At 43.0% G+C, this 25602-nt stretch overlaps 3 protein-coding genes across 4 annotated transcripts in view; 1 reads left to right on the top strand and 2 right to left on the bottom strand.

The window, feature by feature from the left end:
• Positions 1 to 14420, top strand: part of LOC119387364 (uncharacterized) — a 21997-nt gene extending 7577 nt beyond the window's left edge. Inside the window, exons 5-12 of the mRNA XM_037654731.2 lie at positions 1069 to 1193; positions 3458 to 3631; positions 4437 to 4502; positions 7768 to 7859; positions 10457 to 10530; positions 10764 to 10995; positions 13200 to 13302; positions 13903 to 14420. Coding sequence (XP_037510659.1) covers positions 1069 to 1193; positions 3458 to 3631; positions 4437 to 4502; positions 7768 to 7859; positions 10457 to 10530; positions 10764 to 10995; positions 13200 to 13302; positions 13903 to 14131 — 1095 coding nt within the window. The 3' untranslated portion in view covers positions 14132 to 14420. The remainder of the gene's footprint in view (positions 1 to 1068; positions 1194 to 3457; positions 3632 to 4436; positions 4503 to 7767; positions 7860 to 10456; positions 10531 to 10763; positions 10996 to 13199; positions 13303 to 13902) is intronic.
• LOC119387365 (uncharacterized) lies at positions 11991 to 25602 on the bottom strand. Of its 2 annotated transcripts, none has more exons than XM_037654733.2 (9): positions 25385 to 25602; positions 25136 to 25304; positions 23409 to 23541; positions 17356 to 17475; positions 17153 to 17264; positions 16961 to 17020; positions 15291 to 15359; positions 14799 to 14894; positions 11991 to 12163 (listed from the first exon to the last, which is right to left on the bottom strand). In XM_037654733.2, exons 1-9 carry the CDS (start codon positions 25439 to 25441, stop codon positions 12152 to 12154), a joined length of 828 nt encoding a protein of 275 aa, XP_037510661.1. In that variant the 5' UTR covers positions 25442 to 25602; the 3' UTR covers positions 11991 to 12151. The 2 variants fall into 2 exon arrangements, with proteins under 2 accessions (XP_037510661.1, XP_037510660.1); XM_037654732.2 differs by lacking the exon at positions 11991 to 12163 and adding an exon at positions 14209 to 14393.
• LOC119387366 (RNA/RNP complex-1-interacting phosphatase) lies at positions 19725 to 20665 on the bottom strand. Its single transcript, XM_037654734.2, has one exon. The coding sequence runs from the start codon at positions 20478 to 20480 to the stop codon at positions 19932 to 19934; it is 549 nt and encodes a 182-aa protein (XP_037510662.1). The 5' UTR covers positions 20481 to 20665; the 3' UTR covers positions 19725 to 19931.

The raw sequence follows: 25602 nt of genomic DNA, 5'->3' as shown, positions 1-25602 counted from the left end.
TGCATATGTACTGTAGGTTCAAATTCAAATGATGGGTTGCAACATTCATCTTGCATTGTATCAAGAGGGCCCAGTGTATGCTGCTTTGCTGCCATTAAACAGCATGAAACAACAAAGTATGTCTTATTTAGCATGGAAAGGGCAGTCTCCTAAAACCTTGTCATTGATGGGAAAAAAAAGTTTTTCGCACACACTCAAGCTCATCTGCCAGTCTAAATTGTATGTTGCAAAAGAAGTCTGCCTTTGCAGCTTGGCTGCTTTCACTGCAATCGAAAAAAAATCTCGACTAATGCCGTGACCAAGTTTAGTGAGTTTTTGTGATGGAGGCATAAACTTGTACTATAATTTCTTTTGCAACTGTTTCACAAATAAAGAAGTAATTGAAGCAGCCATTCAACATTTGCTTGTTTGACGTACCTTCAACACTGTTCACGCAACTCAGCTTTTCTGTTCAATACTCAAGGTCGTCTAGTTGATATTGCAGGAACCAGTGTTTGGAGACCTTGTAAAAGCAGCAGTAGAGAAGAAATTGTGAGGCGATCTCTTGGTATCGTGAAACAGTGGCTTTCCAGTCCAAATTTTGGTATCACTTGTAGCCGCCTCTTTTGCTGGCCGCTGCACTCCAGGTCTTGTTTTGGCTATAGAACAAGCAATCTAGTGGCGGCAGATGCGTAGCACAAGCATTCTCATGCCACAGGCACAGATTGAAAATTATGGCTGCTCCCATCGCTATGGCAGCCAGCGCTGTGTGGCCATGGAATGAGCACTGTTCACTGGTTTACTGTTGCAACAAGGAAAAATAGTTAAATTGCCAATTCCTGGTTAATTACGTATATCACATGAAACTCTGACAATCTAGAAGTGCACTTCCTGGCAAAATGTTTTGTTTCACACCCGGAAAAGAATTATGCAGAATTTTGATAGGGTCTTTGGTGTGTGTTTAAATTGAAGTGACATTGGTAGTTCGGCTATGGCCTTTGTTTTCATGCATGCACACAACCTGGTGAAAGGCAGCGTATCTGCACATGCATCTTTTCACTTGCCACTTTGAAACCGTATCATTTTCAGCCAAGACTCACCATGGCTCGCAAGAGTGAAATACCTCCAAGAGTGCCTCTAGATGCCAATCAAATGCTGCTGGAAATGTGCAACCAAGATGAACCCTTGACCTTCAAGCAAGCTCTTGGTATGAGGTGTGTCAACTTGCCTCATTTGTAGCCATGCTCCTCTCGCTTTGTGCTTTCTTCATTTCTTGTACAACTTCCGAGTACAACTTCCGAGTACAACTTCCAACTACAACTTGATCATAATTCATTGCTACTTTCAACGTGCTTAACCTTTGCTTCTCATTCCTTTAAATGGCTTTCAAGGAGCACAATGTAATAATTTGTGACATTTAATGAAGTAGCTTCTTCTGAATGCTTCAATTTAGCAATGTTTTTGCATATTTTTTTTGGCACTTGCCTCAATAACCACTATAAAAAAGAGTGAGATGCAAAATGTGATTGAAGTGCATTGGCCTGCCAGTTGACAGCCCAGTGCAGTTTCTGTATGGGACACATTCTAGTATTCATGTTTTTGAAGTGTCTGATAAATGCGTACTAAGCAGTGGTGTTCAAGTAGCGAACTTTCTCGAACAAACCACATATGAATGTTCAAGAAGAACTGCCTTTGGATATCAAATTAAATGTATGTTTTATTTATAGATAAGTAAAACATGAAGGTTAAATTGAGTAAATTTGTTGAAGAGGTTCCTCTAGATAATCTGGTACATATTATACCCCATGGGACCGATACGAATGGGCATCCAGACAGCTTGAAAGCATATAAACGAAACGGCTGAAAGGTGATCCTATCTGGTGCACAATGGCAATGACAGCATTGGAACAAGGGAACAACAGGTCACAGATGAACAAATATTGTAGTGTTTGTCAATGGAGCTCAGTATGAAATGTTACAGTGCTGCACATCATTTTAAATATAGAAGAAACTAACACGTCCAAACACAGACACAAGGGGAAGGAACAAACAACGCAAATGCATTTCTGTCATCTGTACCTCTTGTCCCGTGTCCGTCACTGCAAGCATTTCTTTCTTTATCTGGGATGAATCCCTGCAGACTAGCTAAACTTTCCATTGTTTCTTTATGTGAATACAAACGTGGCAAGCTGGCTTCATAATGAATTGCCTTGCGTCTGCCGTCACTATGATTTCATATACATTACGCTGCCTGCAAAGGAGATAGCTTTATTAGATGGCTGGAAAGTACTAAACAAAAGTTGTGTGCTCTGTTTGTTCACAAAAAAGAAATAACGTTATGACTTTGCTACAACCACTGCTCTCCAGCAGAATTGTGCTCAACTTTGAGCACAATGCTCCATGATTCCCAAATCAAGGTGTTTTGGGTACTAGGTGCAATGTATAGCAGTCGAAAGTGTGGTACTACTTCATTTTGCACATTGGTGCAGCCACTGAAACAGCACAATATTTAAGTTAGGAGTGTGCGAATATTCGAAATTTCGAATATCTTTCGAATAGTGTTTGCTATTCGATTCGATTCGCACTGGAATTTTACTATTCGAACTGTTCGAACTTCCCAAAAACAAATACAGTCAACGTCCAACTGAAAGTGACCCCTTCAGATTTTTAATATGCTTCACCTCATCACACCCCGGTATTGCGGCAAAGCTGCCTTTCAAGCTCCGTTACGGTCAACTTTGCCAAAACACAGTCAACGTCAGATTGGAAGTGGTCCCTAGATTTTCAATATGCTTCATCTCATCACACCCCGGTATTGCAACAAAGCTGCCTTTCAAGCTCTGCTACGGTCGCAAATGTACTAACTCAAGAAAACGCTGGTTCCAACATGGTGATGAAAGATGTGGCACAGGTGGGGGCTCAATTAATGCTGTTTTGGACCTGAAATTTGGGCAGGAAGCCTAAAAAATCGGAAGCCGAAGCTTTTTAGCATCCAAAATTTCAGATGTTCTTATATATCGACGTCTACGAGGCAGATTTGGAACTCCGGACTTGAAGGGAGCGCACCCTTGTCCGCCACATCAGTTGGGCTTCCACAGAAGTTGAGAGAGGAGGAGAGGCTGAGGAAATGGCATCTTTGCCTATCACGTGTAAAGTGTTGTCGGCAACACTTTGGTTGCACCAAATCATGTACATAAATAGAATTCGGCCTCTACATTGCCTCATTTTTGATAAGACAACTATGAAACACCACCCCACCAGTGCTTCATCAACCTAGCAAAAAGAAACACTTTCATGTTGCTATCTCATAGAAACATGCTTAGGAATCCTAACTTTTTTTTTTTTTGCAATTTCGCTTTGAAGTATTCGAAAAATATTCGATTCTATTCGCACTCACACTTCAATATTCGAATTCGCTTCGCACCCAAAATTTTGCTATTTGCACAGCTCTAATTTAAATGTCTTTTTCTTCTTTCAGAGCTTTCAAGGAGTGTGTGAAAATTGGCGAGGGCACATATGGAGAAGTCTTCCGAATTGGACATGGATCGAAATCGTCGGCCATCAAGATTGTACCAATCGAGGGTTCTTTCCCTATGAACGGGGAGAATCAGAAAACTGCTGCACAGATTCTTCCAGAGGCCATCATCTGCCAGTATGTTTCTACATGCCGTGGCATGCCGTGACTGCATGAGAAAAATCAGCCCGTGCAGTGCTCTAAGGGTAGCCAGGATTTTACTTCAGAAAGGGGCGGGGACGTGTACACAGTTGCTTCTAGTAGTAGGTCTTACAGAGAATGACTGTTGTTGTAGCTGGTGGGGGAGGGGGAAAATCAAAGCCATCGATGCGACTCCGTAAGTTGTACCATTTAAGTAGGTAACTGGTTTGCATGTCACATTAAGTTATGTCTTGGCACCTTGAGTGTCACCGTCACCCACTTGCCGCATGCTTTGTTTAGCCTAGCAGATAAATGTCAGGTTTGAAGGACTTGTCGTTCTTTGTACAGGCCATGCTGTCTGGCTATGCCGTTTTTGCAACATGCTTTACCTGGCTTGTGTATGCCAACGAGCCTACCTTGTGCTATCCATGAAACCTCGAGGTTCACATGCGGAACCTTCATTTTACTCTTCATGCATGCTTTCAGTATTGCTTTAAGAGGCTTTAATTATGTACAGTTACCCACAAAATACTTCACATGACTGACGTGAATTATTACCCTGTTAGGGTAAGGCAGCGTACTAAGAGAGCTCTGTGTTTAGGTCGCTATAGTAGAGATGAAAACCATGACTTTAAGGCAATATTGTACAGACTTCCCTTCCCATGTGTCATAAACTTTTTTGGCTGACTTTTTTGGCCTTGTAAAATGTCTGGGAGCAGAATTATTGCTACATTTGGCAGTTTTCTTTACTATAGCGTGAAACGAAGCACCATCGTCACTCCCTTTACTTTTTTTCTTGCAGAGAGTTGAGCGCCCTTTCCCGGACGGATCAAGCTGCTAGCTGTCCGAATTTTATTGAAGTGAAGAGGTAAATTAAGGTCATGCACAGAACTGTGACTTTATTTTTTGAGCTTGCACTTCATGGTAGTTGATGTCTGTTCTGGCATCCAAGTACTGTTTTTCTTTTTATGCCCGTATTGACAGAAGTCGGCGAGGTTGTTTAGATTTGAGGGACATGTTTGCAAAACGAAAGGTTTTTGAGTTTATTCAATAACCGGTGAAGGAAGTGGGGGTGCTTAATCAGTTTTATAAAATGTGATACTACACCAGTGCCAGCTGAAATGCATATTCATGAAGGTTTACCGAGCTTCTTACCCGACTGTATGAACCGAGATTGAGAAGCACATTTCTTTGGTCACATTATCGCAGACTGCATCGATACATTCCATGATTCCAGGAATGAATGCAAGCTACTTCAATTGGCAGTAGTATGCTGAACCTGCCATATCTACAACAAATTGTGCTAGTTGCCTAACTTACTTTATCTTAACCCTTTCTGTATCCCAGAAAATCACAAATTGTACAAATGTTCCCAGAAACATTTAAAAAATGCGCTGTGCAGTCAGACATTTTGCCAACAGAAGCATTCAAGCAACTAATAGTGAACAAAGAAAATACGCTTATTGCTATGTAAATGGAAAGTGGATCGACCCTATGAATATTCCCTTTTAACGGGACAGTGACCTGTGAGCCATCAAGCTTAATTTTTAATTTGGCTTAATGCCTTGCCTACCTGAAGTAAATACTTTTTCCTAAAGTAAATATTTTTTTCCTAAAAAAAAGAAAGCCCTATAAAGCCATAGCTTTCGTTTCTCCATTTCAAGGTAGAGTAACTTTGGTTCTCGTGCTTTGTTTCTGTCCTTTCTACCTGCTTTTCTGCCACCAGTCCTCTGACTGCATTTTACTGATCTTTACTACAAACACTGATAAGCGCTGCCAATCAGTGTCAAAAACTGCAACTAGAAGCAAGCTTGCTTGCTTCTAGTTCCAGAAGCAAGCAAGCTTTTAAGGTGTCGTGACATCACCTTTCGTGATTTCTTTCTATTTTTTTCATTTCAACTACTAATAACTTGAAAACTAGCTTTCAGTATATCAAAAGAAGCAGTGCACGGGAGTCCGACATGCTCGTAGGAGGCTGCTATACTTTTACCAGAGTACTTCAATACTTTTACTGGTCAAGAAGCTTCCGCGAAAGTTTGATATAGGAACAGGAGCAACCGCTAGGGGCGCCCTCGCCCATGTGGGGGCATCGGTGCGGAGCTGGCGCTGCAGTTCTACGGCACGCATCGGAACCGGAAAACGTGATTGAATGTACCCGTGAACGTTGATTATATCTTCAGAGCAATATTACCCTCAGGTACATTCGGGGAAGCTCTAATACAGTCCAATTTAGCTTCGAATGAGGCCTTGCAGCACGAAATTCGTCGGCGACAAACGTATGCTGCCTCCGCTGTGCGATATACTACCGCTATAAAAGCATGTTTCTCCCGTTTTCTTAAAGCATCTAGAGGAAATCTGCGGATGATCCAGAGTCCTTCAAGGGCTCTGGCGGATCTCAATGCGTCGCGGAAGTACAGTGGCTGCAACTCTTGAACGCGCATATCAAATCTTTCAGTCTATACACCTGGTGTTTGTATACGAAGATATCTTAAAGTGGCCTCGCATTTATCGAACCAACAGTCAGTCAGAATGAATCAGTGCTTTGAATTTAGCAATTGAGAAGCACCAAGGAATTCTTTATACGAATTTTCCCTGGTTTTGTGTTTTCTTTTGCATTGTTTTATCACTACGGTGCCGTGCCGCGTTTGAAGTTCGGTCGCTCATGCAATACCGTGTAGTTTTCGCAGTGCTTCTTTACTGTTGGGTGGAAGCCTTAGATGCCTCGTCAAACACGAAAATTGACCGTCGGCGCCGGCGGCACCCCGCGTCAGCGGCGTCAACACGAGTAATGCAAAAAATCATCATCACTTGATGACGTCAAAGATCGCCAAAATTTGTGATGTCTTCATGACGTCACGTAAGGTGGCGTCACACGATGAAGTCATCACATGACATCGTTGCTTTGCATTGCCTCCGTGATCATTGGGCCGATCAGGGAGGCAGTGCAAAAGCAGGCGAGGTGCAGAAGCCTTGCAATGCCTCCTATCCTGGAGGCAGTGCAAAATCACCTCAGGTGCTGACAGCTTTCGGAGGGGGGCGGGGAAGGATCAACACATCGACTGAAGAAAAAGAAGAAGATGGCCTTAACCATTCGATTAGTCTAAGGCGAATGCTTAAGTGACCCTGTGAGTTAATTCCGCTCTTCAGTTGCGACTTTCACTAAATTATTTTTCTTTGTTTCCGGCATTCGTAAACGTCGCGGTCTTCATCAGGTGTTGATTACATCTACTGTTACCGTGTCAGAACCAGACTTGTTTTGCACGACGGTTAGCAATTTTTTTATTGCTTCACCAAATTCAAACCTTGTGATACGAGCACTCGGAACCTAATATTTTTATTTAGTTCAGATGTTTGCTCTGATGCACGTGCACAGCACATACCTTGTTTGTATCTTTCACGTTTTTGTTGTGTAGGCGGGCGAGCTCTGGACGTTTTCGCGCTAGACAAATACGCTGGGAGGCTGTCGAAAATACTCGGCACAGCGTCCGCAAAAGTTTCGGAACATCGCACTGCGACGTCACAACACCACCTCCGACTAGCCATTGGTGCACACGAACAATGTCACTCTCATCGAAGTGCTTTTTACAGGGACGCACACACGGGGAGTCAAATGTGAAACCACCGGTTTCTCGTCGTGGTATGGTGCTAGCACATTTCCCGCCGTTCTTGTCTCTAGGCAGCCAGAGCACCGACACCTTTTCGTAATTTCCCTTGCATCCTGATCGAATCCAAGGTACGCAGCAGGTACGCAGCATCCTTTTTTCCGACCCTCAGGCACAACACACTGGGCACAATACAGGACTTAAGGTGAAAACTGCGCGCTGACTCGCCAAGATATTTTGCACTGACACCGGCAGCCGCCTTCACTGCCGTCTGCCCGATGCCAACAGACTGGACGCAGCATAAAACTCCCCCATAGAGTTACGGCGAAGCTTCATGACCTAGTAAAAGTATTGAAGGACTCTGCTTTTATGTAGGACATCCGAGGGGACGTTAGGACGTTAGAACTGTTTGATGGGGGCAATAATACGATATTTCTGGGTACGACTGTTGTCATGCAAAAGTGATGCTAATTCCAAGTATGAAGCAGTTTATGCAGAGAGTTTCATCATAGCATATGGTCACGCTTACAGGTTGTACTACATCCAAGGCAGGTATCCCCCGGCCCTCCTGAAGCAATGGGATGTGTATGATTCCGAAAGGAGAAGCGAGAACGATAGGCCAGGTAAAGCACCTGAACATTCCTAAACTTTTGCATCGTTTCATACGACAAACAGTGATATTCTTGTTTCGGTATTTCTTGTCAGATAGGAACATGTGTGCTTAAAGGGACACCAAAAACGATTTCCAAAGCAAAAAAAATTTTCTTTCTCTGGTTCGGCATAACTGTGCTGCTGCGAAGGCGTAGGGTTGTATGTTACGTTGACTCATGTAGCAGTAAGGGGAGGGGAACGTGTGGATTCCAACACATTTGCAAGAAAAAGTGATGTTAATGTTGAGGACACTGTAGAGGAAGCGTTTGCGTGGTACAACTGGTTTACGCATGTGATGGTGTCTGTGTAGCTCAACACAACCCGAAGGAACATTTTTGTATGCTTTGATTGGGAAGTATGCTAGATCACATTTTTTTTTATTTGCAAAGGGTGTAAATGCGCAAGTGTCATGCGCTGTGTGTATACAGTAGACTCGCATTAAACGGAACTTGAAGGGACCAGGAAAATATGTTCCATTTAAGGGGAGATGCGGGTCGAAAAACGCGAGTTTTCTAAAAAATTATCGATTTTTTGTTTTCACCTGTTTTGTTAAGGTTAGTACCTCTACTGTTCTGAAAAAAAAAAAATCAATGCCGAGAGTCAACTGGAAACGCTTTAAAATTGCGTCTAAAGAGCACAAGGTGGCTGTCAAAAGGCCGAAAGTGTGTGATCTTCGAGCACCTTGCCGCCGATAATGCGCCGCCGCTCGCCATTGTCGACCGCATGAGGCGAAGAGCCGAGCCTCACTGTTCAAATAACGACGGTTTCCCGCGCTGCTGCAGCGCAAGAAATAATAAAGAGACGCACGCTTTTGCCGCCTTTTTCGAGCGCCGCGAATGGCTTTAAATCACGTGGTACGGATCGGGAGCTGCCAGTGGCCGCTGCGCGCCTGTGTGTGCTGTGAAGCCTACTTGCAGGATCCGTGTCTCGTTGAGCAGCGCAGCTGAACAACGCTTTTCTCGAGTGCTTATCCGTTATGGATGAAGAAAGCCGTAGGAAGCACGGTCACCGGCCTGTGAAGTTTCACGCGGCGCACAAATTTCGAGGACGCCGGCGCAAATCAAAGCCGAACACTCAAACCACGAAAAGAGCGTCTGCTGCCGCAAGGCGTAGTGGCAGTGACGCCGATGCGTCCGACGAGTTTGCCGCGGCATTCGAATATGTGAGTGCCTCCCAGAAAAAGATCGGACTCTTCGAAGACGAAGAAAAATCACAGGACGACGAGTCTTCGTTGATTGCTGAATGACAGCACTGAACATGTTGGTTTAATCGAGGGCACTCCAGTTTTGAACGTGTTCTGGAAGAGCTTGGCGTGCTCCCGCCTCATTATCTGGTTGCTCTTGGCACATCACGGGACAGCACACGCCAGAAAAAAATGTCTCAAAAACTAACAGGAGAAGCAAGGGCTCGTCGGCGTGCGCTGAAGAAAAAATCTCTTGTCGAGGAGTCAGCTCGAAAGAGCTGTGAGGGCCAAACCTATGGTGCTGGCGCATTTTAATGGCAGTGGCCACTACAAGGAGGATTGCTCTTTCTTGTGTACAAATTTAGTCGCATTCAATGACATCTTTGATAAATAAACATGCAATTTTGACTTTAAAACTCGTTTTTCTCAAAACGTAAATTTTTCCATTTTTGTCAATGTGCCCCTCCTTTTTCGGGTACTTCTGGTGCTCAGATCTGCATGAAATTTTTCCCAAATTTTTTCCAAAGTACGTTAAATGCAATTATCTTGTTTAAGTTTCAATATTCTTATTATATAATAAAAAAAGTTATGTAAACTTTTACTAGGGTAGGAGAAATATGAACTTCCCACGTTAAAATTTTTCACGTCTAGTACATATTTTGTATGGACTTCCTAATTAGTTATTTGCATTCCACACTTTATTTGAAACATTATGAACTATCAATTGTAAAAAAATATTGCAGTTTAGGTCTGAAAAGAGGGGGGGCAAAAGGCTTAAGTTTTTCACTTTGTCATGTTGCAGAACTAAAAGTATGCAACTTGCAAGAAAACTAATTATATATTTGAAATCAGCATAAAAAGTTCTATAAGCAGCTCAAGTTTCATTGCTCTAGGGTGAATATTAAAGAAAAAGTGTCTTCGAGTAGCATCTCCCCTTAACAAGAGTTTCGTTTACTGAGAGATGGACAGGGATGCAGAACACAGGTATGAAACCAATCATATTAGAGGTAGTTGTTCCATTTAAGCAGCAGTTCCATTTAAGAGATTTACGTTTACTGGGAGTCTACTGTATGGTCAAGCACCACATACTACTTGCGCTTCTACCTGCACAGAGAGAACCAATGAAGTTTCGGTATTGGGAATGTGAAGGGAACCATATCGGTTATGAATATGCTGGAGTGTGATGCGGACTGAGGATCGTTCACTTCATTCAAGGAATAAAAAAGTCAGCTTAATTTATTCTTGCACATTGCTTCAGCATAAGCGAGTTCATCATGTGCATGACATCTCTACAAAATGTAATTATTGTGTCCCACGAAGTCGATGCTTTGATTGAGCTTAAAAACACGAAGATATGTGGTATCTTTTTCCTTGTTCTTCTTACAGACTGCTTCAAGGCAGACCAGAAGTATCTCATGTTTCAGTTTTCTGATGGCGGAACGTCCTTGGAAGATTATGAGGTCAGCCATTTTAGTTATACAACATTGCTGTACTCCGAAGCAGCAAATGAAATGGATGTTTTGTTTCAGACATCTTTGGCCGTAGAAATAATACTTTGAAGAGTACTTATTTTTCCTTCACGCAAATTAATAATTTGTGCGTTTAGAGGTTTTTTTTTTCCTTTTACTCCTTTGATAGGAGCCCTTTCCTGTGCTCTGTTGTGGCTTCACAATCTGTGTTGTTATTGTTGCAGATAAACTCTGCCACCGAAGCCAAGAGCATTTTCCTCCAAGTTGCCTGTGCTTTGGCTGTCGCTGAGACTGCTCTAAAGTTCGAGCACCGCGACCTCCATTGGGGAAATATTTTGGTGGCACCTACACAGAAGCGTCACATTCACTGCCACCTGCCTCAAGGCCACTTCACTCTGAAAACAAACGGTGTTTTTGCCTCTGTGATTGACTACACGTTGTCCAGGTTATGCAAAGGTAAGCGCACAGTGCCTTTGAGCATCATTTGCCACAGTGATTCAGTGGCTGCAGTACTCTGCTGCCGAGCAAAAGGCTGCAGTAGCCACATTACTATGGCCAAGTGCCACATTGGGATGTTAGGCCTCACAAGTCAATCAGCTTTCGTCATGAGACAAGTTGTCTGCAATGAATAAAATGAGCATTTAAATAATTCAAGATGTTAAGATCTTGAAAGAGTGCCGACAGTTGGAAAAAAATATAGCTAGGGGCCAGTAGTCTTATAAAGTGGCTCCACAAATTATTTAAATAGCATTTAATGGCTTATCTGCTGAAGTTACGAGTGCTTTGATTGTGCAAAATACGTTAACAGTGGCACAGAAGGAGCTTAGCTGGTCAAAGTGAGCAAATATCTGGGAGCTTTGAACACAACTGAACATATTTTTAAATTACAATATGTGCTCAGTGTAACTTTTTATCGCTGACAGCAGAATCGCTATTTTCCAACAGATTACAGAAGCTAAACTTGTGAATAGTGCATCTACATATATAATTGCTCGGCCTTCTAAGCAAACTGTCTGTATATTTTATAATTTTGATATTTGCATATCCATAATGACAGGGTAATAATTGTGCAATGACACTCAACTGATGCCAAAGAAGCCAGTGAAAGACGCAAGCATTACTAACAAACAGTGCATTTATTCAAGACGCAAACATGGGGTTATGTCACAAACCAGACCCGAAATTTTCCAAAAAGTTACCGAGAGCTGGCAACAATGGTTAAGAGAATTTTGGCATGCACGACAACTACATTTGGTCTTCCCAGTGCTCACTGATGGTAAAACAAAACATTGTCTTCCATACACGCCACGCTACTGCATTTGACTTATTGAGATACATGACATGTTGTGCAATGTGAAGAAGTTTGGTGAAAAGGCAGGTTTTCGTGCGTTTTTCTTGGCTCCAAGGAAGTTAGGATCCCGTGCCAAAAAAGACACATTGAACAGCTCACAACAATGTAAAATGCAAATTTTAATCAAGCGCTGGCAGTACTTGCACAAAACGGGCAGCTTTCTTGACGCTGGTATCCCTGAACAGCAAAGAAGCTGCACTTGTGATCTTGTAATGTACAGATGCTTGTACTAGTCTTCTGGTGACGCCACCTTGCTCTTCCTCAATCCGCTAGCTGTAGTGGGAAAATAGCAAAAAAAAAAAAAGTGCTGAATAATTAGTCACTCATTAGAAAGAATTAAAAAGACTAAAAAGTGTTCTTACGCGAAATAATAATAGGCAAGCAGTGCATACACCCAAATGAAGTCGGTCTTGCCTGAGAGGCAGAGCACTGATTGTAACAGCAATGTACTACGAGACAGGTGTACAAAGTAAGGTTCATAGCTTTGTCAGTCCTGTGAATATCTATTCAGTAAACACTCATGTGGTAATTAATGAACATGACTTCTCATGCACAGGCAAACAGCAATGCGTATCACTCAATGGTTACGAACGCTGGCATGATGGAGCAAGTGCAATATGTTGCCCTTCAGTAACCGAGGCTATGCAAGATGCAACATTAGGCGTCCTGCTTCAGGCCAGGCTAACGAGACGAATGCGTTTTTTTTTTTGTCTTTTTGTGCTGATCTATTTAAAGGGACACTAAAGGCAAATATTAAGTCAACATGAATTGTGAAATAGCGTTTCAGAAACTTCGTACAGCTTTTAGTTTGAAAGAAAATTACGTTTCAGTAGTCTGCGTACCGTTAGCGCAACTCAGACCGCCCGCCTCCGAGAACGACTCTCTCATGTAGCCTTCGCCATGCCGGTGCTGCAGAGCACAGGCTGGCAAAAACGGAACGTGCAATGTTCTCAGTGGTAACTTCAAGTTCTTTTGTGCATGAATCGGACTGAAATGCCAGATTTTCATTTTATTTTGTCTTGTAATGCAGCGTAATGGTTAGTTTGAGTACTTGTTGTGCTGAGGCCCTACTACGCCATCAGCCTTGTGTTCCAGAATGTCCCGCTAGAGGCATAAATTGTGTCCCACATTTACCTTGATTTCTTGATTGCAAAAGTGCTGCTGTGTATAATAATGACATTTGAGACATTCTCAAGCATTGACCTTTCACTCGGACGTAAAATGTTAGTATTTGCCTTTAGTGTCCCTTTAATGGTGTGGATGCTTTGAATGATTCCGGTGTCTTCACTTTTCTTTCCACTGCATCCAGGTAGAGCGGTCGTCTTTACCGATGTGAGCGAGGAGGACGAGCTTTTTCGTGGTGTTGGCGATTACCAGTTTGACATCTACAGGCGCATGAAGGAGGAAAATAAGTGAGTCTAGCTAATGATCATGCAAGTTACAAATGAACTGTCTACATCATGTGCATCACAAATGCTCCTGTATTATGATGAGGCAATACAACCCTGCCCTCGTTTGTACAGTAAAACTCGATGATATTCTACCTAGGTACTTGTAAACTGCTGTGCATCCTGGTGCAGCACTTGAGTCAGGTAGAGATGCCTGTCTCCCAGTTAATGAGGTGACATATTTTGTTCCATATTGGGATGCCTTCACAGGACCACAGCACCAATATAGTATGCATATTGCTTACTCTCTGATGCTCCTGGAGTCGCTGCCTTTAGGGCATAACAAAGTATGCATAAGGAAGCTCTTTGCATATGTTTACTTTAAGCCTTGTTTACAGGATGCAGCCAAGGAGCTGGTATGCCAGCTAAATTGAATATGACAAACATAAATTTAGACTATATGTTTGTTACCAGCTTTCTTTTGTTTCACTGCCTAATGCCTAGACAGTAATTGTCATTGCATAGAAAATGGAGGATCAAGGTAGCGAACTAGCATAGTGTCTAAACCTTGCAAACGGTCTTTTAATATTACATATATTACTGCCTCGACTTTCCAATTGGCAGGAATGACTGGAAAAGCTTCAACCCATACACGAATGCACTCTGGCTCCACTACCTGTCCTGCAAGCTCCTCGAAAAGGGCTGCTCCTCGGCTAGGAGTCGACAACAAAGTTCGGCCATTGCCGAACTGAGAGAGTGGAGCGATACACTCATCCTTCAATGCCCATCATCCATGGACGTTTTCCTCAGGTGCATCGGCACGCAGTCTACTCAAAAGAGGGCAGGTGCTTGACCCTGCCACAGATGACCGTCACATCTCGTCGCATGCGTTTTATTTAGCAGTTCACAGATTCATCACATGACATGGTAACGCTTCTTCATGACATTGCGGTCGTACTGTTCTTTTAAGAATAGTTTTACTACGTTTGAGAAACTATTAGTACAGCTTCATGAAAGTCTCAAACCTTTTTATTTTATTATAATCTCATTTTTCATGCATCACATGTAAGTACTCATGCCACCCCATCTTAATCCTCATTCTTGTCCAAGTGTGCCTGCATTTTATCGGTTTTAGAAATAAATATCGTAATATTGCAAACTCTATGGTTGTTCTTCACGAAAACAAGAAAGATTATCAGAGTGTTTACAGTGTAGTCCACTAAGAACAATGTTTACAATATCTGCATATGCCATACACAGAGCTATTTTACACACTTTTAATATGATAATAGTGTAGTGGACTGTTTGGCCATAGCACACAAAAAATTTCATACGTTAAGAGCAGGCACCAGACAATGGTTAACAGCTCCTACAAACAAAACTTTTTTACACGTTTGGTCTCATTCAGAATAGAATTAACATGGACCAAAAGAAATTTTTTTTCACTGTTCTTAGGTCATATCATGACAGTGTTGGTTTTACTCAGCCAGCAATACAAAATGTGATCAACTTCTACTTACCCCCCTTTGTCTGATTAAGTTGTTCGTCAAGACCGTCTCACTCATTTCAACCTCCACTTTCTTTCGCTCAATAATCTTCCTTATGGCATCTTTGTCCTGCAGAAAAAAGAAATGGGGGGGTTCATTGCACAATATGGCTACTAATGGTCGCAAGAGCATATATGATTCGTGCTAACGAATAAGATTGTCTTAGCTGTAGCTTAGTTTGATTCGCATTAATCTTTGGTAACATCCTTATTATGTAGCTACTGCATTAAAGACTTAAGCTGAAAGCTTGAGCTTTGTAAGATTACAGCGAGCTGGAAAATCCTTGTCCGCCGGCTCGTTGCGTGTAGGCGATGCAATCTGGCCAAATGTTGCTTGTAGGCGCTAAGTTTTGGTTTTGGCTTGGAGACAGAAACCTATGAATCGAACAAATTATTGCATCCTAATGTGGTGAATAATGTTTCCTCTGAAATCAATGAAAAAAATGACTAAGGTTCTTGGACTAACCGGCGGCAGGTCAGTGACAGGCAGCTTCCTGTCAACATTCTTTACCCGTAGCTGAAGGCTGCGGAGTTTCTGCGGGAAAATCAGAAAAATGCCATGAGAAACGTATTTTAAGAATGTATACAAACGTCGCGTTAGTTGGTTTTGCATGACAGCTGAAGGGAATTAGTTTTAAAAGAAAAAGATACAGGCACCGCTCTTCCTCGGTGTGCCTGTCAATTTCTTGATGCTAATTTCCCTTCAACGGTGATACAGTGAGAATTCAAGGGCAGCAGGTATCACAATGGTACGGAATAGTGCCACTACTAAGTGCTGCCTTATTTGGACTCTTCCTTGGCTTTATGCTCATAAATTCAAGTCCATATAGCGGCATAAAGCTTGCATTCGGTTTAGTCTGTCGCAGGTCTGTGTGTCAAAACGTGTCGTTTGAACCATTCACTGCAATCTTAAAGATACTCAGCAGGTTCTTACTCTTGCTTAGCTATGTTAAAGGGACTCTGAAACAGTTTGAACTTTTTACAAACCCACTGAGCCAGTAGCATAGGTCCTTAAGATCATTAACAGACCAATTTAAGCACTCTGCATAGTGTGCATAGTTCATTGTAAGAAACTTTTAAATAGGGGTGCGTGAATTGTGATCTTTATGACTGAATCAAACACGAGTTGAATAGTGGGAGGAGTGAATCAAACATTTAACACCCATTCTTTCAATCAATGGAAAGCGATAGCCGCATCCAACTTTAGCATTAAAAGCACAAAGGAACATCAGTAGGCTGCTGTACTACAGAAGCTCTCATAATTTGTGCCTATAATATGCCGATGAAACTTATCACACTGTTGTGCACATTTAGTGCTAATTACTATGCCCTTGATGTTTTGAAATATTCATTGCCTATCTGAAAAATATTCATGTTTATGAATTGCAGTTATTTGCTTTAGAGACCAAAATGGAATCGGACTTAATGACTACTACACTTAATGAGACTTGACCGCTACGTCTGAGCAAATAAAGTGATTTTCATCTTTTGACACACATTCACATGGCTTAGCGGATTGATAACCATTAAACAACAAAGTGAAATGTGTGTCTTACTAGCTTTAATGGGGTTTTGGGGATAAATATTGGTACTAAAACATTGTTTGTGCCAGGTATCAGTTCGAGTGACCGCCCACTAACCTGATAAAAATGCATGCCACTGCCACGGAGGTGTACAGGACACTCAACAGAATTGTACTGACAAAAATTACACCATTTCCCCCTTTACCTCCAAAGAATTTCGTAATAGTATTTTGGGGTTACTTAAACCTCTAGGTTTAACAAACTATTTGGTCCTGCCAACATTTTTAAATCAAGGTTTAAAATGCAGATAAATCAGTGAAACGCACACAGAAAACATACTGAATTCATGTTCCCAGAGTGTAATGTTTGTCACCTTCAGGCTTGCGAGAGAGATGTTCTTAGTAAAGGTGACCCTCTGACACCTTAGAGCCTTCAGATCATCACTTTAAGCTTGATTAATGTCTGCTGTCATTAATTCACTTTTAAACAATGTGTGGCCCACGTTCCTAAGTATGACTGAAAAGGTAGGCAAGCTGTGCTCACTTCAAATGAAAACACTGAACTCCAAGCTGCCAGTGGCAGATTCGATAGCGAAACATAGAACAGTGTGTACCTTGGAAAGTGAAAGAGTTTGAGTTAACTCTGCCAATTTCTGTCTCCTGCTCTTCTGTTCCTGAAAGAGTCAAAAACGGATAAGTCACTGAGCACACACAGGTTTGCACTGCATGTTGGACTTGCATAGTGAAAGGCAGCTCATGCAAAATAGAGACTAAGTCGTTTGCAATGACACAAGAGTGTGCCTTACCATTGCCTTCCTTTGTTTAAACTTTAACTTCCTCACAGCTCTTTGCCACCTCCTGAACCTGTATTCTTCATCAGCTGCTGTCATATGCTTGTACGTGATAGCCGCATCCGTCCTTTGTAGCAGGGATAGACACGAAGCAAGTTTTATTTATTAAATTGATGTTCCAGCCACTGCCTAAATAAAAGCAAGTCCCCATCACTTACAAATGCTGCTCCATCCTCTTCTCAAGCTGTTTCAGATTTTCAACGCTGGCTTGCAGCTTCGACTGCCTGGCCTCCAGTTCTTCAGATTGCTGGAAAAGCCCTTCAAACTTTTCTTCAAAGCTGCAGTTTGTTTTTAAAATGGGGAATCAGTGCTGAAAAGAGGCTACGCCAGTGTACACGAAGCTGTTAACACCTTGGGATATAAAGTATACATTAGGCACACTTTACTTTCATGTTGCTAGTGTACTACAGGCTACTTTTTTCTCTATTAGGCAGCAGATACGTGCATCAGGAACTGCCATGTTACCGCACTGCTCGGTGGAATTGACATTTCGATGCTTGAGTGCATTGTGCTCGACTGCGAATTTTGTGCAACATGTGCACTGCGGTGCTTGAGATGCCACACTCCCTAGCGAATGCGTCACTTCGTTCCGTTGATGAATTCATGCTTAAGTTTGTTCTTTTCTATGCATGCTGCGCATCACTATGCTCATGATGTACCACACAACTATCAAGCAAATCCGGCCAAGTGTATAAAACAAGCTCTGTTTTAAACCTGTCAGCAAGTTCCTGCCCATTTAAGACGGAGAGCTCTTCCACTTTAGTGCCGATGCTGCCAGCCAGTGTGCCATAGAGAAGATCACTACAGGTGTCCAATGTCGCCTGTACTTGGCACTGGGAAACATATTCATGAAGTGCCCGAGCACGTTCAGTATACATAATTAGAACGTGTGTAGAACATACGAAATGAATAATAACCATGAATGAATTTTGCTCATGTTTGCAGAGGTACAACTGTACCTCTTGCAGAACATATGTATACCTTGTGTTAAGAAGATAGAGCAACGTTTCAACAAAATTTAGAACTCTCTTGTACATGCAGAATATGGTAACTAGCAAGAACGATTCCTTGGCACTCATACTCAGAGTATAGTGTGGGTGCACCAAAAGTTGTTCACATGTGAATTCGAAAAGTTTTTTTTATTTTATTAACGAGTGCGCCTTGTAACAACAGCAAGGACAATCATCTGCCCCAGGACAAACTTCCACACTGTGCTTTTACTTCAACTTTCTTCCCATGTATTTGAACTGGCTAGAGGGCAGTCTTGTCAGCATAGGAAAGCACTAAGATTTCTTGCGTGATATGTACACTGTAATTTATGGCTTTACTAAGTTACAGCCCAAGAAAAAATGGCAGCACTGCCCACAGAACCGAGGCACTGCTGCCCTTCACCCGTGAAAGACAATCATGCTAGCTGGTTTCTGCTTGAACCACAAGTTCTTTTACTCAGATAATGTAAATAGTGCGCATGCTAAGGGTAAATGTTCATCGTTACTACCTAAAACACTACGTTTGGAGCAGCAACGCGAGAGTCCCTAACTTAATTTACCAGGATTTTCAAGTTTCTGACCTAAAACCAGTGACACAAACGTGGGTCTGTATGGGGAAAGTCAACTATCTGAAACACTCAAGAAGTGCTTGACAACACGAAAATGAGTAAGCGCTATTGGACAGAGCTGAAAGTTTTTTCTTAGGGTGTAACCGAGTATAGCAAAGTGATTAAAAGACTTGATTAGTTAGCTTCTGCAATTCATGTTGCACACAAGACTGCCACAACTACTGTACTGCAAGAACTGAATGTTAACTAATAGGGTCTGGACTTAGTAGCTAAAATAATAAAAAGGACAAACCACAAGCTCGTGTTTAAAGGGACACTAAAGAGCAAAATGATTTTTCTTGTATCAGTAAAGCAGTCTTCCACGATACCAAAAACACCACACTTGCTGCGAGAAGACGCTTAATAAGCGAGAAAACGCGCAAAAAGAAAATACAGGTGGCGACGCCACCTTGGAATTCCCGCACCATTTGCCGTGACGTCACATATTTTTGACGGCGCCAGCTTGGGCCTACGTAGTTCCTAATCGGTTAAATCAAAGTACATTGTCCTCTGAGGGGGCCAGAGACTTGACATAACGCGTTTGTGGAAATTTAGTCCGGCCAGTGGCGCCAGAATACGTTAAATGCTCTTTGAAACCTTTTACGTCACGAATTACAAAGTTCGGCGCGAAATTTAAAAATGAAACCTTGAACTTGGTTTTCTCCTCTAATAATAAACCTATGTTGTTGAAATAAACTACACAAGAGTTCACCGAGCACACTTTATCAATCTAAACCAAATCATTGTTCCTCTTTAGTGTCCCTTTAACAGTAAAAACTTCACTGTTATAACAGTCACATTTCTTGGACCTGCCAGTAGCACGACTAACCACCTTGAAGTCAAACAGGTGTACATCACTGCGAGCAGGTCACGTGACAATGGCAACATTTCAATGCATTCATGTGAATTTACAGGCAGATACTAAAGACAATCTTTGATTTCTTTTTCTAAATTTAACACCATTATACTTTTGATTTTTATTTAAACGTCCACAGTGAGGAAGCATGCAAACCTGCAAAACTAATTTTTTGAGAGTTCTGTACGTTCCGTAGCGTCGAGTAATTTTAAAAGCTAGTTTCTAAGCAAAAGACACACGTCGTCGACGTGTATTGCAGTCCGTTCGCAGCGCCATCCCTGCTACGTCGGCGACGTCCGACCTCTCCCTTGCAGGTCGCTGACATACTCCTGCCTATCGAAATTGTGGCCGCGGGCTTTCTGGAAATCTTCGATGGCCTTTGCCGGCGCAATGCCGAGCTTCTCGACCATGTACCTGCACACCACGTATCCGGTCCTGTTAACGCCGTGCGTGCAGTGAACCCCTACGAGCTTGCCGTCGTTGTCGGACCGCCCGACGAATCCGCCGACGGCGTTGAAGAACGACTTGACGACTTTCGCGTTGGGCACGCGAGCACCGGGACACATGATCTTGGTGTGGGCCACGCCGCGGGAGACGATGCACTGGGGGTCGTAGTAGCGGTCCGTGTTCGTCAGGTCGATGACGAGGCCTAGGCCCTGTACCTGCTCGAGCAGACGTTCCGGCGTGAACCGCCTGTTGTCTGGAAGGCCCGAGCATATGGCGTCGCGAAGCGGTGCCTTGAACGGCACGAATCGCGTCCCGGGAACCACATCGCCGTGGTCTGTGTAGTCGGGCCACCGGTCCGGGACGGCGTTCCTGGACGGCGCCATGTCCACGCGGGTACGCAAACTTAACGGGATATCTTCACACGGTCCGATCTTCAGCCCCTCTCAAGAGCTCACCGCCCGTACGCGCATGCTGGAACACCGAGGCGCTGTCTGACAAAATGGCTACCGCGGCCACGATGAGGCGAGCGGCGCAGCGTAGATTGCGGCAATGCATGGTTTCGCATTCGGTTATAACATGGCGCTAATACGTGAAATACAGTGCCCTAATTAGAATACCGGTATATACTAGTACACCTTAGCTTGGTTGCCTTTCTTAAAGCCCAAAGAATGCAGGCCACAAAGGGTTATATTCCAGACACTTCGCGAAGCATAGAAAGTGAAAGAAAAAGAAGTAGTTTTCTTGCGCAGTTAGTGCTGTTTATGCAGCACTCATGATGCGGCTTAATTCGCCTGCCGCAGATACCGTAACCAGCATAGGCGTGCGCAGGGTTCCCCATCAGGGGGGGGGGGGGGGGGGGGCGAAGGTTCACCGCAGCGCCCCCCTCCTGCTAAGTCAATGTACGAGGCACATTTTGCGCCCCCCCCCCCCCCCCCGTGCGCAAACTTATGGTAACCAGTGTTGAAGGATTAACTGAAAAGAAGCACTAAATTAGCGCCGAAAAGCAATCGTTCGATCCCCCCTTTTTTTTAAATTTCGACGAAACGTGTCAAGACTTTGCTAGAATAGAAAACGAAAAACAAACTTCACGTTTTTTAATTTTGCACCGATTCGTCGAGGCAACGTCAAGGACTTCAATGTATTACCTGTATACTGGCGGCTTTAGTGCTAACAGAAGTTAGCGAAAGTTAGCAGGTTCTACCTCTGGCTCCTTTAGAGTGCAACACAGTGTACCTATAGTGAAAACCGTTGACCCCAGGCCCGAACACAAAATAAATGACGTCACGGTGAGCTAGTGCATCAAATTTAAAGGTGGCATCGCCACCACCTGTATTTCGTTTTGCTGGAATAAGTCTAGGTTACGCATCTTTTTTTTTTGGCCTATTAAGCCTGCTCTCGTTATAAGAAAGACTTAGGGTTGGTTCATGAGTTCACACAACCTCCACACGCTGTCATTCTTTTCAGCAGCACAGTGATGGGATTATCTGAAACACACCATTTGCAGTGACGCTACCAAAGACTTTTGACTTGGAGAAATTTCTGGAGCAGCGAACTTCAGAAACCATAGCACACTAAGCGAACATGAGACGAGATTACATAGGACAAGCGCTTACTTTCAACAAAGGTTTTATTGCAGATCCTGAGCATGTATAAATACGCATCTGAAACTGCAACAGGGTCTTCCTCTTTTTAATGAGACAGTTGTTCTGTACCGCCATCTCAACAAGATTACTAGAGAAATTGTAGACGTTGGAGATAACCAAGGCAGGAAATGAATGTGTCAGCATGCTGTCGGTTCTTTTATCTTAGAAAGAGCTTGAATTTTTGGCATAGACGACACCTGTCCATTTACCTTCCTTCTTTCTGCCAGTTGTTTCCTCCTGCAGTTTCAGATGCATGTTTATATGTGCTCAGGATCTGCAACAAAACCTCTGTTGAAAGTAAGCGCTTGTCCTATGTTCATCCCGTCTTGTGTTCATTTAGTGCGCATTGGTTTCTGATGTATGGTGAACAACCAACATGCCCAAACATCCTCCCTTCTGGAGCAACAAAGTTTTCATTTCGAAGCACTTTGGAGCAGCAAGAATTTCCATCTTGGGGCACTTTGGAGAAGGTAATTTTCCATCTGGAAGCACCCTGGAGCAGTTAATTTCACATTCTCGGGTACATTGGTTACACTTACATTCAGACACCTGAATAATATTATGGGGCTGTTATGAAAAGCTAGATAAGTATCTCGATTCGTTGGAAATCTCATGGAGAAATGCTCTTCGGAGCACTCATTATTTCACTCGGTAATGCAAAAATAAGGGCGTCATGCAGTTGGATGTTGAGGAATAACCTCATCAGCTATTTTTTTTTCTACACAAGCAAGTAAACAGAATACTGGATCAATAAAACTACAATATGAAATATCTTGTAAAGTACAACTATGTGGTTATCAAATTGCAAGGCTCCAGCCAGAAATCTAGTCTTGATGTTATTAAGATGTTGCACTTTAAAGGGGCCCTGCAACGCTTTTTCAGCATGGTCAGAAAATGCAGCTGATCGGTAGTCGAGGCTCCTGAGAACACAGGAGCCACACATTACGGTGCAGCATAATAGGGATGCATGCATGGGCGCTGTTTCATCTGTGGAATAATGCTTGGTCCATGGCTGTGACTTTAATTGCCCTAATTGTCAGGGGTGCCATTGCCAATGACAGATACTGCTGAACTCAAGATTCTGGTGCAGTTTGGCACAGTTTATTTCGATTTTATCAGGATGGCACCGTAAATCCAATTTGGCACAGTTGACGCATTAGTGGAATCACTGCATTTGTTTCATTTGTGCAGGTCTGGTTCACAATTCATCTGCAACATAGCGGATGGTTGTGCCAGCTTGCTCAAAGTGTGAACTTATTGCGCAGCAGCACAGCATGAGATTTAGGCATCATTTGAACACCACTTATAAGCAGCTGCTGTGTCTGTGCAACACGTGGTGTGTTAAGACATCAGAAATGGGTCTATGCGTGATTTGCGACCTTTAAAACTTATGCATACAAAACAGCATACAAAACGTATGGCCTACAGAAGTGCACAAAATGCATTGCCTACACTGTGCTGGCACCACTGATCTTGTGCACTGCCATGAACGAGTTCAGAGTGGTGCAGGGGAATTTACCGTACTTTAGAACAGCAGAGTGCCAGTTGTTGCTGGCTGGGGATCTAAGTTTGCGAAATGATTGTTAGTGAAGTTTCGCCAGGAGGAAACCCCAACACCAGTAATGTAGTTCAGCCCAATTATCACAGACAGCAGCATAATTTCCTCACCTTTCAGGTTGCGAGTCTTCGACTCCTAGAAGAACTGCTACAGTGGCGTGAGTCTTAACAATCTCGCGTGCTTCTTCAGGTAGTTGGTCTGGCGCAATTTTTCCAGCTCGAAGACCAGCCTCGAGATTTTCAGCTGTTGCGAAAGCATCATCCATTGACCCAAAGTATATCTTTTTGCACTATACCACAAATGAATCAAACCCGATAAGGGTATTCACACGAGGGAGAAATCGGCGGGGGTCACGGGGGGATTGCAGATCATGTGACAGCGACGTCACGAATTAGTGAGTGGGCGCGACCCCGCCGCGACTCCTCGAAGAAGACGGGGACCTTTTCCCCTACAGGACAAACGATCCCCCGGAGGTGGGGGATCTGGCGGAATTTTGGGCTCTTGTTTGGCCACATTGTTGCACTTGCTCCAGCAGAGAGCGGCAGTGGGTGTCCAGTCTGCAGCTCGTCAAACGGGTGGTGCACGCCACCAGAGTTGTCTAGTAACACTGGTCTCCCCCTCCGTTCACCTCATCCGTGTGAGTAGGGGACATTTGTGGAGACGTCTCCTCGCGAGCTGACGTCACTAGGCTCCGCGTTTTCCCCCCGAGGATTTGTCCCCCGTCTGAATACCCCTATACGGGTGCTTGCTTTCTCTAATGTAAATACAGTGTAACTCCTTATAACAAAAATCTGCTTTATTTGTAGATTAATGTTATGTTTACTGTTAACAACTTTGTGATAATATGTCTTTTATCTATAGTTCAGTGACTGTAAGAAGCAAGTTCTATATTCAAGTCCTGGAATGTTCATGAACATTGGCAAGTTTTTAACAACTTGATACACAAAGTTTACAAATCTGTAACTGTGCAGCAGCAGCAGATGTTGCAGTTGTTCTATAATTTGCACCTGTTACAACAACCCGACTGGATAAATATGACAACATAATATAGAGGCCTCTTAACGCCATTATATATAGTGTTTGCAATGATTTTGCGAAAGTTATACTGTCAGATGAGTGGCATATTCCAGAGCAGTGTGCAATATATAAATCGCATCCTCTATAGATGTATGGATGCTCACCAAATTGTGATATCTTATACTGAGTTATAGAGTTGAAGGCTGGTTTTCTTTTCTTTCAGTTTTGCAGTATGCAACAAATTTTGTAAGAAACATTAATAGTCTAAACAAAAATATCTGCACCATATCGTTGCTCTATTTTAAGTTTTTCTATTAAAAGTAATGAACATCTAGCTCATTTAAGATGGGAGCTAAATCCCAATGTAATTTTAAACATCTATGTTATATGTGACGGTGAAGTGCCTGCTGGACACCTGAGCATTTGCGCACTATAAACATCGGCACTGGTGCACGGTACTGTGGGACGATCACTTTCAGGCAATACGATTTTCAGCAGATGCTAATATTGTACTTAAAAGTTATTGATGATGGCATCGTCGAACGCTACTAGCAGATGGGAAAGCATGCAAGGGTTAACACAAGACATAGTAACAATGCGAAATAATCAAATTCAACGAGACGAATATGGTACGAAGACGAGAAAGATGTAAAGAGTGCTAACACTGTAAATCCTTTGGTGCCTTTAAATAGCCGAACACAGGGCAGCAGACATTTGTGTAGTGGCCCTAAATCGTAATGTCACAGGAATATTTAATCCTAATCCCAGCTTTCTCTGATTGGAGTACCTTGGCTAGGATAAAAAGAAACAGTCTACTTACATTTTTCGTTGAAGAACTTGGTCCGTTCTTTCAGAACTTTGATTCGTCTCCATGCGTCCTCTTCTGCAGCCTCTTGGAGTTTCATTAGCTTGTACAAGGTGACGAACGCATTATCGTCCAGGTCCTCTCTGACGCTTCTTTCGAGTATTCTGCGAAGCCAGGCTGTCACCTAAAAGCAGATCCAGAGTGTCATTTACGACATGACCGCGGATTTACAATTCGCAACTTTGTCCAGTAATTTGAGAAAACCTGTTTCGCTCGCTCCTCCGGTGTGGTTTCATCAGCTGGTTCTGAACTGCTGGCCATATTTTTCGCACAGGTATTACTCTTCTCCGATAAAACAGCCACCAACTATTTACGTTCTTAGTTCAAACAGTGCGCCTGTGGAATCAACTGAAAGAACTGTGAGGCGACTGGTGATGATGATAGCTACTTTTGTGACCCAACTAATTATAATAAAAATGACC

This window comes from Rhipicephalus sanguineus, chromosome 3 (genome assembly GCF_013339695.2).
Source record: "Rhipicephalus sanguineus isolate Rsan-2018 chromosome 3, BIME_Rsan_1.4, whole genome shotgun sequence".
Taxonomy (NCBI): Eukaryota; Metazoa; Arthropoda; class Arachnida; order Ixodida; family Ixodidae; genus Rhipicephalus; species Rhipicephalus sanguineus.
This window is presented reverse-complemented; position numbering and strand designations above follow the sequence as displayed.

What these genes read in the sequence shown, in the direction of transcription:
- LOC119387365 (XM_037654732.2), bottom strand. Translation starts at nt 25,441, where the DNA reads ATGGCCAGCAGTTCAGAACCAGCTGATGAAACCACACCGGAGGAGCGA. An exon ending in TTAAACAAAGGAAGGCAATG is followed by an intron (nt 17,021 to 17,152) that starts GTAAGGCACACT and finishes TGACTCTTTCAG; the next exon opens with GAACAGAAGAGCAGGAGACA. An exon ending in ACTTAATCAGACAAAGGGGG is followed by an intron (nt 14,394 to 14,798) that starts GTAAGTAGAAGT and finishes GATAAAATGCAG; the next exon opens with GCACACTTGGACAAGAATGA.
- LOC119387366 (XM_037654734.2), bottom strand. Translation starts at nt 20,480, where the DNA reads ATGGCGCCGTCCAGGAACGCCGTCCCGGACCGGTGGCCCGACTACACA.